The sequence below is a fragment of the Doryrhamphus excisus genome, linkage group LG4 (genome assembly GCF_037039965.1).
Source record: "Doryrhamphus excisus strain RoL-2023G ecotype Guam linkage group LG4, RoL_Dexc_Guam_v1.1, whole genome shotgun sequence".
NCBI lineage: Eukaryota > Metazoa > Chordata > Actinopteri > Syngnathiformes > Syngnathidae > Doryrhamphus > Doryrhamphus excisus.
Window position 1 is genome coordinate 12319527 of NC_136360.1, and position 12131 is coordinate 12331657.

Sequence of the window (12131 nt, forward strand, 5' to 3'; positions counted from 1 at the left end):
TTAACGCAAATAAACAAGCAACGTCAACTCTTGCTTATACACAAATGTTTATTTTTACATGACACAAAAGGCAAGGCTGTATCCAATAATTGGTTTTCTTATAGGTATATCAGTCAAACTGACATGAGTGTTTTTCCCTACTTTTTAAAAACTTTTGAAACAACATGAGTCACCCATTAAGGAAAAAAGGTCTGCATGCATAATAGCCCCATTGAGTGTAACAGACAAAACATAGCATTTTGTATTAATGAGAATAAATGATATTGTATGCTCAGAATGAATGGCTAAACATGATGTCGTATTTGTGCGACAGGCCCTCCTTGCAGTCAGTGGTGGGTTTCCAGTTCCACAATGGTCCACTCCCCCTGTGGTGAAGCTGCATCTTCTGGGGAGAAGCTGGTCACCGTGATGCTGGTGGACGAGTCCTCCAGGGGTGAGATGAGCTCTGCCCAGCGTTTGAACGTCTCCCTCTCTGGGGACAGGAAGGCTTGGGTGTCAAGACAGTCTCGCGACAAGGACAGCGTCTGCTTGATGAGGTACTGGGCAAGGTTCAGCTCTTCGGGCACCGGATTTATGACACCCAGATTGGACTCATGTTCCGAGAGGAGTTGCCTGAGCAGGCTCCAGTCCTGCTCGGCAAACCCGATGCTTTTGTACTTATCATCCACTCTCAGCTCTCCTTCCTCTGCCCGATGTCTCCTGTCCTTGTCCATGCAGTGCGCAAACGTTTCTCCCGCATCCGTCTCGTAAATGGGGGAGAGGGCTTTGGATGGCGTCCGCTCATGATTGCCGCTTAGATCCAATCTGTCACAAGCAATGTCGCCTAAAAACAATTGACAATACTGCAAAATGACAAAAGTGTATCACAAGCTCACAAGTCTTTTTTGTTTTTAACATTTCAGAGATAAACCACTGCCGGCGACAACAACACAGAATACTGTAGCCTGAGTGCAGCTTTAATACACTTCCCACAGTGAAACAGACTAGGAAGCAGTGACTTTAATGGCTGCATTTACAGTGAAGTAGAGTAGAGAGGAACACACTTCTGAATGCATCTAAAAAAAAAAAAGCCATGCATTGCACGCACCAGTCTATGTGCAATTTCTTTTGAGAAGACCTAATGAACAGCACAAAATGTAAGCTCTCATAGATATTCTTAGTTTTTTAGTCTTCAAAATGCAAACTATGTTGTAGTTCAGCAGGTTTTCTCTCTTTTGACAGTGGAAAAAAAGCGACACATGAGAGCTTCTCTAGATAGGCGTAACGTACAATACAGAGACTACGCAATGTCGCTCCAGCATAAGCAAATAGACAACAGACCATTGTTTTTATCTCTTAAGCATCAGGACACAAGTCTACCAGGCACAACAGAAGATCATGACAAACACAAAAAAAATGGATGTCGGGGAACATGCATGTGTGCAGTGCAAAATAATAAAAACTCACTGTAGGTGTCGTCACAGTCAAAATAAAGAGCAACCAGGAGATGCAAAGCAAAAGGTTTCCCAGCCCACTCTTTAAAAAAAAAACAAAAGAAACAAGCAGTGCAAATTGACTCCAATTACTTTTTTATGTCAGCTTGTTCTGCTGCAGAATATAAAATAAATCAGATTGTATGAAAAATATACTGTAAACATTTTTAATCGTTATCACATATAGCATTTCAGCAACGTTTTTGTACAGTTAAAGTTAACTAGAGTGGAACACCAATATTAGGAAGTAATGACATTAAAATATAGATTTTTAGCACAATCATCTTTGGTTACCAGTGGCTGTCAATCATCTGCCAGTGTCATACGTGTTTGACAGACTGTTTATGTGCAAGCTGGGTCAGAGGCTGTAATAACCAAAACAAACATTTAAGCCAGGGGTGTCCAAACGTTTTCCAGCGAGGCCTACATACTAAGAAATGTAAAGATTCGGTGTACAATTTTTGTACATTAAAGGAGCCCTGCTCATCTCAGGCACTTTTAAAATTGTGTTGGATAGAGTACTCCAGAAAATAAGCTGTGCACAGGATAAATCTGCATTCTTCTCCTCTTGGCTGACACATTCTGATAACACAACCTGCTTCCTGACCATGCCTACTCTTTTACCATAGGTAGGTGTCCGTTTCACAGTACTATGGTGCATTAAAGGGCTCCTGAACAAAGTGCAAAATCTGAATGCTTGTTGAAAAACATTATCAGTAAAGCATAAAGACATAAACATAACTGTGCTACATGTATGCTGGGCATTTTACATGTATTATCAAGTATGTAGAAATTATTACAGACTTTTGGTGAATGACAAAAAACTACTATATTCTGAGAAAAAAAAGACCAAAAATGTGAAAACTTCCAGGGATGTGAGGCTGAATTGCGAGTGTGCTGTTGAAAGTGGAGGATAGGCCCCCATTTTAAAGTTAAAAACCAATCCATTATAAATGAATACATGCTAGGCTATCTGAGCAAAACATCCACATCTTAGATTTGTATTATCCGACAAAGCCCATTATTGTGCTTTCTAGTAACGTACAGTATATAATTAATACTGATTAATTTTTTTACGATTTGCCAACAGCCCAAAAAAAAAACAAGGTGCAGGCTGAAAAAGGACACCCCTGGATTAATCCTTGGAGGAGGTTTTCTTCTGTGCTTTTGTAAACAATGCAGTCAGAGCACCTTGTGCTGAAAAAAAACTTGCATCATAACTTCAAAGTGACTACAGTGTGTTTATATTAAAATGCTATATGTGGCAACCTCAGTCGGGAGAGGTCCAATCCCTCGCTGCTCAAAAAGTGAGTGAAATAAATCATAAAAATAAGAAAGTTCTTATGTGCGTAGAAGTGCGTTTTGGGGCAACTAACACAAAAAAAAAATTATGACAGTGTAATTTCTGGGAAAGGATATTGATGTTGCAAATTCAAATTGTCAATATGTTGAGATGAGAGCACAAGTTTAGCCATGAAGATATGATTGAGTTAATTTGAATTTGAACCTGAATTTTTAACTGGTAATATCCTTTTTCTACAGAAGGGATGGCAGGTAGGTAAGGTCTAGGAGTCAGCGTAACGGAGGAATGGCTCTTGCGGGCAAAGAGAATGGATTTTGGGGTCAAGGAAGAGTCCATAGATCATACGTTACCTGCTGGAGATTGTGCAGCATGAACAGGAGAGTCCCCTGTAATTTGTGGCTCATTTAAGTCCAGATGTAAATCGGCCTTCTTGGTTTCTGCTTGATTTTTCCGTAGTGTTCCATTGGTGTACTGTTGAGTGTGCCGCAGGTCAAGGTGACATGGACGCTCCTGGGGCGGGGGGTCTCTGATGTCAGTGCTCAGCAGAGGGGGGCTGGTCCTTTCTGCGTCCGCTTGAGCTTCGTTACTCTCCTCTTGTACATGCTCATGAACCTCCGTCAGGAATACCAAGGACCTTTCTTGATGTTCCTCACTTTGTTCTGTATGCTTGGTACCTGAATGTTCACATTGACTTGGCGAGTGGGAGGGAGCACAGTGTGACTGAGGAGTAATGGAATCGGACTCAAAAACATCACATGGTGTGGCCGCATTGTCAGGGTCTTGCGGGGTCTGTGCGCAGCCTTCCTCTGAGCCCAACTCCTCACATTCGTCCACAGAGAGCAAAATGGATCGACGGAAGTTGGATGTAGACTGAAAGTCTGGTTGCTCGTTCTCCTGGTCTAGAGTGTCATCATCAAACGCCAGGTTGACGATACCCTGGAACGGTGGCGAGGGTTCAGTTGGGCCCTGACTTGGGATCACTTCAACTTCAGACCTTTCCTCCTCAGTTTCTTCTTCATCATCGTCCTCATCTTCAGAGGCTTGGTGCTCAGGAACACTGTTTGTAGTTACAGTGGCCCCTGAATGCTCCTCCCTTGGCAACCATGAATGAGGACGGCGCCTTGTTCCCTCTTCCTCACTTGTAGTCTCAGCCTCCCTGCCACGTAGCCTCACTTCGACTCTCAGTCCCGCTCCACCTTCGTATATCTTCAACTCCTCAGGGGTGCTGGTGTCACTGCTGCTGCGCCCCAGGAAGTCATGGCAGCGCATGGTGCCACACTTGGATACGCCTCTGTCATTGGAGCAGTCATCGTCTTGCGAGCCTCCAGCGTCGTAGTCCTCAGAGCGGGGCTTGATGTCGTCCGAGGAAGTGGAGTGTGTGCTACCAGTCTCAGACGCGGGGCTGACCTGATGGTGCATGCTGGTCCAGGAGTCCTCCAAAGGAGTACTAGTGCTTCCCATACTGCAAGGGGTGTCTACAGGGCTACATGGAGACCTTAACCTTGTGTTACTTTCGGACTGTTTAATAGCACTCACAGATCTGACTTCTTGTGGTGAAATGCTAAGTTCCTCTGCCCCGTGTGGGGTGGTAGTCTGCATTTCATTTTTGTGGACACTGTGAATAGATGTTGAGTCCAGATGGAGGCTTAGTGAATCTTGGTGTTTGTCTTGGCTTGGTGGTTGTGCTTCCGGCTCCTCAGAGCTTGCTAGCCACTTGCTATCATTATTTTCTTCTACATTTTTATGTGGCGCAGATTCAGTTTTACAGACCAAATTTGTATCATTCTCAGTCTCTTTCGCCTCTATAGCAGTTCTAAGAATTGCTCCACATTTTGATGAGGCTTTTTCAGTGTTGTTCGTCGCCTCAGTCCGGTTTTTCAGCTTTGGTCCTGACTTAGTAGCAGTTGTCAGTTGCTTCGAAGGAGTTAGAGAGACTTTGCTAGGTTTAGTACTGGATTTAGCAGAGGCTCGACTGAGAACCCTCTTGGCAGTTTCACCCTGTGGCTTGTTTGGTGTGGAGGATTTCAACCCTTCCTTGCTGTCTAATTCTTTCTTGGACAAAGTAAGCTTTTTCCCCGCAGGTCCATGCTTGGCATCTAAACAACAGAAAGAAGAAAAGCCAACCGGACTCTTATACTTAAGTACATGATAGAGACAAACATTTGGAGAAGAGCACTCTCACCATTGTTGGCTTGGACTCCTTTGCCTTTGTTTTCTGCTCTTAATGCTGCTCCAGCACCCTCTGCTGACTTCACGTTGACACTTTCTTTCACCCTGGTCTTGTTGGCAGGACTACTGAATGGACAAAATCACAACAACTAGATTGTTTTCCCACAGTCATTGTACCAATTTATCATTTTTGCAAACATCCTAACAGACTGGTCGCATGGTATCCGAGTGGTTAGCATGTTGGCCTCATGATCGGGATCGAGATCGGGAAGACTTGGATTTGAATCTCTGCTTGGCATCTCTGTGTGGAGTTTGCATGTTGTCCCTGTGCATGCATGTGTGGGTTTTCTACGGTTTCCTCCCACATTCCAAAAACAAAAACAAGCATGTTGTGTTCATTGCTGGCTCCAAATTGTCTATGTAGGTATGAATGTGAGCGTGCCCTGTGATTGGCTGGCGACCAGTCCAGGGTGCACCCCATCTCTCGCCCAAGACAGCCGGGATAGGCTTCAGCATACCCCCGCTGCAGGATAGTGAGGATAAGCGGCATAGAAAGCGGATGGATGGATCAAAGCAGACTTAAGAGAGATTAAGGGAGAGGCAATTGGGATTACTAATAAGCACCAGCAGGGGGCAGCACAGCTTTTCTAATGGCATTCCCAAGGACACAAGTGGCAAGCATGTGTAGGGTTCCAGTTGATTCTTGGATACTTTTCATGTAAATTTGTGATGGAAGAAAAACAAGAAGGAATCTGATGCTCAGAGTTAAGCATCTTCACATTATAATAAACCAACAACAACCACATTTTCCCATATGTACTTAGGAGCAATTAGCAGATGAGTGTCGTGTAGAGTTGAATGGGAAAAACTCACCTGGTGGTCTTTGTTGAATCTGACTTTGTCAGTGTGGGTTTGTTCACCAGCTTTGCCTGCTGTTTGGGCTTTGCTCCTAAAACACAGCCATAAACCACATGAGCAAACGTTGACTATAAAAGCTTACAATCAGTTCAGTCTGCATCAAACGGTAAACTGTCCAAAGTAAATTTTTCTTTGGCTTTTTTTGTTTGGCAACACTTGTTTGACAAGACTGTTAAAATGTGACTTACAAAAAAAACCAAAACACCCACATACACTGGTAACATGTAATAGCAGCAGTATCTTGTCATATTTTGATGATTTAAAACACTAAATGTGCTTCAGGATACCTTAAGTGACTTAAGTGACTCTGTTTGTGGCATGTGCACAGAAACGGCTTCGTCCGCATGACTTTGCTGTACAGCATCCTTTTGTGTAAAGTGCATTGAATAGCTGAAGGATGCACAGTGACACCATCTGCACCAAGATTATGTTGTAGGTCTTTGGAGCTGGTCTGTGGGTTGAGTTTTGAGTTCGAACCATCCTTGGCCTCTGCTTATGAGATTTTTCTTGGCCTATCACTCCGGGCCTTAACAGTCCTTTGATAGGACTGTGCCTGTGCCTGTGGTCTTCCATTTCCTCACTATGTTCCTCAGAATGGAACCTGACAGCTGAAATCTCTGCACTAGCTTTTTGTATCCTTCCCTTATACCATGATGTTGAACAATCTTTGCTTCCAGGTCATTTCACAGTTGGTTTGAGGCTACCATGTTACTACTCTTCAGAGAAGAGTCAACATGCATTTCATGATTGGCTTTACTTCTTTTTGCAGGTCAAGGGTCAATAAGCCTACCAAACAAATGTGTTAAAGGTATTCAAATCAATAAAACAACTAGGGTGCCCAAATGTATGCACCTGCCTACTTTTAATACGATGCAATGTTTCATAGTAGGCTTCATAGTAGGTGTATCCCAGTGACAGCATTGTAAGCTAGCTCAAATTAACTTGTGTCCTCATGTTATAATGCACAGAAAAAGGAAATAAATATATATTTCCGTTTCACATAAGGATTGTGAATCATGGGCAAAATTCCCCCAAAAAGTGCAGTTTGACCCTGAAGAGATTATGTGTCAGATTTGTTATGGTAAATATTGATTTGACAAACAAATCACTGCAAAGGAATTGTGTTCAACCTTAGAGGTTCCGCTCTGTGTTTTTCAAGTGTTTGTGTACACAAAGGATTGAACAATGGTATCAGTAATGACACAGGGATTAAGCGGTCATTCTAAAACCACCAAAGCTACAAAAGCTCCAAGTGCTCAGTCAAGCAGCAGCTGTGCAGGGCTTAGACGCCGACAATCCAGCAGCTGTTGGCACGCTGATAGCAACCTGTGTGCTTTATCAATGCTGGACTACTCGCTGTAGTGACAGTATCGTCGTCTCAGTCATCAGTCTGCTCCTGCTTGTTTTCTGTTGCTTGCCATCAGTCTGACTTTGCAACGATTCAATCAAAATGGCGAAGGACAAAGGAGTACCTGGGAGAGCGTGGGTGCCGTTTCGAGGGCTACTGGTGCCGTTTTCTGGCGAGGCGCCACCTGATGTGGAAGAAGCGGCATGGTGCGTTGTGCTGTCGGCCTTCACAGTCACGCTCCTCTGCGTCCTCACTGCAGTGCAGCTCGGGGGAGAAGTTTTAGGTCTCGTGCCCAGCTTCTTTTCCGTCTCCTTCACCGCACGGGAGCGAGCAGAAACATGGGTGCTGGCGACCTCCCGCCTGGCTCCTGACGCCGCTCCAGTGCCATTCAAAACTGGCGCCCCGGCCGGTGGTATCTTTGGCTTTGCTGCCGCTGCACTCCGCTCTCCTGGCTTTTTTTCTGTCTTTGCCTTGGACGTTTGTCCATCTCCTGACTTATTAGTAGTCCCCAGACCATCTGACTTCATGGCTGATGCAGTGCAGGGAGAGGAGGAATCAGTGTACTTGGACACCCTTGGACTCAGCAGCCGAAGGGCATTTTATTGCCCTCTGTTGCTCAGGAGACAAGAACACAGGAAGGTCATACGAAACAGAACTCATTGGAGGATCAAACATTTATTCTACAAAACATCTTGCAGCAGTTAAAGAGACGAACCCTTGGTTTAGTTTCATGGGTATTAGAATCTAATGAATCGACCTGTAAGTGATTAGGATTATAAAGATGAGCATTAAGAGGCCTGACCTTTGCTAAACCCAGAACGAGCTCGGCTGCTCCCAATCCCGCCGAGTCCGCCTCATCTACGAGGATCTTAGCAACACATCTGTTTAAAGAGGCTCTACTGCTCATTTCAGGCTGAACCTATATTTGTGTCACATGGCGTCTGATGGCAAGCCACTGTAATGACTGGCTGAGATTACAACACGCTTACAACAAGCTGCATCAGCTGCAATGCCTCGCTTCTTGTCAAATGTCAAGGGATCGTCGTGCCAATGCTGAAACATGGCCACCATTGCAACAGCTTTGCTCAAGTGATTCAAATTCATGCAATCCATTTGTGACAGGTACGCTAGTTAGCTAACGCCACACTATTAGTTATAAAAAAAGACAATTGAAGGCAATAATGCTTCAAGTTTGTACTTGTTACTCACTCAAGTCAAACGTAAGCCAAAAAAAACACATGACTGATGACCACAGTCAACACAGAATAGTACCTGATGGGTAAAATTGTGATGAATGAGAAACAAGTAAAACGGAATTTACTAGTAAGAAATCTCAATACAATAGGAGCAATACAATTAATAAATTATGACTGTACATATATACAGTAGAACCTGCTTAAGTCGGTTTCCCTGTTGCCAACAACCAATGTCAAGTCCCGGTCCACCATGTTCTTATCATTACTCAAAAGTGCCAGCTTAAGTTGATGTCCACATATATGGTTGATTGCTTTAGTTGACATACAAGGCAAGAGCAAAGAGCCAAAGAGGCCATTTCAATGAAAAATGGGTCAGTTCAGTCAATATGTGTTGTAGTATTGTTAATGTCGTTACTATCGCAAAGACGTGTGAACAACAGCAACATAGTAACTCCTGTCTAGTGACACAGTGACTTCCTGTTAAGTGCAAAGTATTACCCTAGGCTCAAGGGCTTAGATTCTACCACAGCAACTAACAAAATGCACCCATTCATTATATTTTTTAGATTGTTAGCCATCAGAAGAAAGAGTTGTATGTGTATAAAAACTGGTCATGGCTGTATAAATTAGGCAGCAAATTTGGTTGTATTCACCCGCATGGTGGACGAGTGGTTACGACGTTGACCACAGTATAGCATCCTAGAGTATAGCATCCTGGCTCACAAAAGCAGACTTTTGTAAGAAATGACCATTCTCGCCTTTCAGACAATAAAAGGAAACGGCAACAATTACAGGTGAGCTAGTGCCAACAAGCTTCTGGTCAGGTGGTATTAAAAGCATCTGGAGGCAGAATCACTTAGACGGCCTACCTTAGCAATTAAGTACATACATTTTCTTTTATGGTCATAACAACACACACACACACTGCTAAGTGCATCTTGTTTAGTGTTTCGTTGTCAAGGCTGAGCACATTCATTGTGCACTGAGCACAGAAAACAGATCTTCAGTCAATCAATTTTTTGTTTCATGAACAAAGCAGCTATTTTAAAAAGAGGACAAGTAGGATCGAGACAGTTCAGTGTGCTTGTTGTGTTTGCATGTCAGATTACAGTCTGATTACAGTCTGCACACGCCGATACATCCATGATGAATTATTCATGCAGCACATTGCTGGCTCACCGCAGCAATTGTATTCATGGATGAGTGGAATCATGTGCACCATTTCAGCCCAGCATTCCCACCCATCAGGAACAAGAGGATCACATTTAGCCCCAGAAATCATACAAGCACGAGGCACAGGCCTAACAATGAGAGAACGGGAGGGCTGGTCTAACAGATGTGCAGCAAGCAAGCAGACAGTGGAACATCGACAGAGAATGCTCACCTGCTCGAATCCTCTCCTCAGTTGTACTCTACAGGATCGTGCATCCCCATGTGTGATGGCAGCAGCGGCAGAAGCAGATCGGGTTCGGGAAGGTCCAAAAGGAACCGTGCATAGCTCCTTCTGGTGATTGGACCGCGTGGTAAGGGACAAGAATGGAAAAATGGTGCTGTGCAGCGCCAGCGAATCAGCAGCTGCCTGATGGACCTTTCATCCCCATGGCAACACACACACCACGCCTCCCTTCATCCGTCCCTCCTTCCCTCCTCAGTCTGTGGCGCAGAAATGCAGACTGGAAATCACTGGAGATCTTGTGTGTGATGTGGCGGGAGGAGCTAGTGTGTATCGGCTGCATCAGATTAGCAGAGGATGCCGTCAGCTTAATCCATATGGGCACGCTGCCATATTTGCTTGACGGGAGGGGGGCTACTTTCCACTGCAGGTCACCTCCAAAGATTAGCGTCTATTACCTCTACCAAGGAGGTCATATTTTCATCCGTGTGTGTTTGTTTGTGTGCAACTTCCTTTTGGTGAGAGTCCATACACTGACGAAAACACAAATGAGCCAACTTGATGTTTTGGCTGACTGTGTCCACATCCACCACACTGCCCATGTGCGGACACGTTACGTCCTCTTCCTAAATGAGCTGCTCTGTAATAAGTGACAATTGAATCAAGGCCATCTCTGATTAGATCATGTTCATGTTTCCTTCCTGTGGAGACACAAGGGGTAATCAATCAGATGATATTTAGTCGACGCAGGCAGGAGGAAGGCCTTGTTGTCCCCTCCCAGAAATTAGAGCAGCTAAGGTACAGTTAGGTACGATTAAAACACGTTAAAAAAAATGTCAGAGTTTTCTTGAAACTATCCCAAATCACATAAGTTCGTACATCAATAGCTTTTGGATTTTACTGCCCCAAAATCGCTCATATCAGCTATTTTTGTCGTCATTATATTTGTCCAAACAAGTGTGACTTTAGTTGTACCTGGCAGGTAATCTAATTATTTTTTTTACTCTTGAGTGGTGCCTCTGGTTTTGTTATTTTGTTTCAAAAGGTTGGACGAAAACCAAAATGTATGATGTCCAGTGAGTCCATTCTAGACACCGAAAAATATTAACAAAAACATATGTTCTACAAAATTCTATTTTTACATGCAGAAAACAATGCAAATTAATTCTAAATGACAACTGAAATAGACAAATGAATATTTACCGCTTTTACCTTTATTGAAGACTCTTGTTATTTACTCAAGTCAAACGTAAGCAAAACATGACTTTGCAACATCATCTTTGACTGGCCAGTTATTTAGCATTCCAATGCACTGTGAGTCACTGATACTGTGGAATGATTCAGTACAGAGAACACAAACTAGTTTGTTACGCGCGGGCTAGTTTACAAAAAGTGGGAACATTTATAAAACTGGTATACTTGAAAACCAAGGTGCGACTCCACTGAATAAAGGAGCAAGTGGGAATTCTGGGAACAAAGTCCACAAAAACTGTGTAAACTCATTCAGTGGCAGTACAATGTACGATGGCGCACTGTGTCGGCCCACGTTACCCTCGCATCAACAATACTGAGGACAGTGCTACGTCTCCATGCCCTGAGGGGGACACATGGACTCTTTTGGACGATGGATGATGCCCGGCCCAGTAGGTGGTAGCTTAGCAGGAGGCAAACACTGAGTGAGACTACGGTCCATGAGCACTAGTATTCTTACCCATCTTAACTGTTCCTGCACTTCCTGGCTCAAGAATAGCATGCAGAGTTGTCCTGCAAATCATTCATTCATTCATTTTCTACTGCTTATCCTCACGAGGGTCGCAGGGGGTGCTGGAGCCTATCCCAGCGGGGTACACCCTGGACTGGTCGCCAGCCAATCATATAGTCAAACCACCATTCACACTCACATTCATACCTATGGACAATTTGAAGTCGCCAATTAACCTAGCATGTTTTTGGAATGTGGGAGGACACACACACACCCACGATATTATATAGACCTGGAAGTACACCCATGACATAAGACGGATTCTAAAGTGCTCTTGTGTCTGAGGATCTCATTGAATCCAGCACTTGCTGCTAGCTTGACAGTAGTCATGAACCATGCTAAATCATGAACGCTACACACGTTTGTGTGAACATTTTGGACGTGCCCTGCTGACACAAACACTAATGAGATGGATCTAGATATGATTAGCTCCTAAGTGGATCACGCCTGAGATTACAGCATGGCCACAAAGCAGGACGGGAAGGTCGTTCAACCTCGAATGACCTCCATCCTGAGAGCTGATGGTGCCAAAGAAAGACAGACTGGTAGTACTTTACATCAAAGTCGTCC

General features: G+C 44.0%; 1 protein-coding gene across 2 annotated transcripts; it reads right to left on the minus strand.

Annotated features, from left to right (window-relative positions):
* Positions 1 to 30: 30 nt before the first annotated feature.
* btbd8 (BTB domain containing 8) lies at positions 31 to 10103 on the minus strand. 2 transcript variants are annotated; one of them, XM_058072457.2, is made up of 6 exons: positions 9791 to 10103; positions 7335 to 7819; positions 5818 to 5893; positions 4958 to 5070; positions 3126 to 4871; positions 31 to 823 (listed from the first exon to the last, which is right to left on the minus strand). In XM_058072457.2, the coding sequence occupies exons 2-6, from the start codon at positions 7735 to 7737 to the stop codon at positions 327 to 329; spliced, it is 2835 nt and encodes a 944-aa protein (XP_057928440.2). In that variant the 5' UTR covers positions 7738 to 7819; positions 9791 to 10103; the 3' UTR covers positions 31 to 326. The 2 variants fall into 2 exon arrangements, with proteins under 2 accessions (XP_057928440.2, XP_057928441.2); XM_058072458.2 differs by lacking the exon at positions 9791 to 10103 and having other exon boundaries at positions 7335 to 9783.
* Positions 10104 to 12131: the final 2028 nt, after the last annotated feature.

Bases quoted from the DNA above. Each gene is read 5' to 3' on its own strand.
- btbd8 (XM_058072457.2), bottom strand. From the start codon at position 7,737: ATGAAGTCAGATGGTCTGGGGACTACTAATAAGTCAGGAGATGGACAA. The intron at 5,071-5,817 runs GTGAGTTTTTCC...TTGTCCATTCAG, and splicing joins GATTCAACAAAGACCACCAG to TAGTCCTGCCAACAAGACCA. The intron at 4,872-4,957 runs GTGAGAGTGCTC...TCTGTTGTTTAG, and splicing joins AGGAGTCCAAGCCAACAATG to ATGCCAAGCATGGACCTGCG.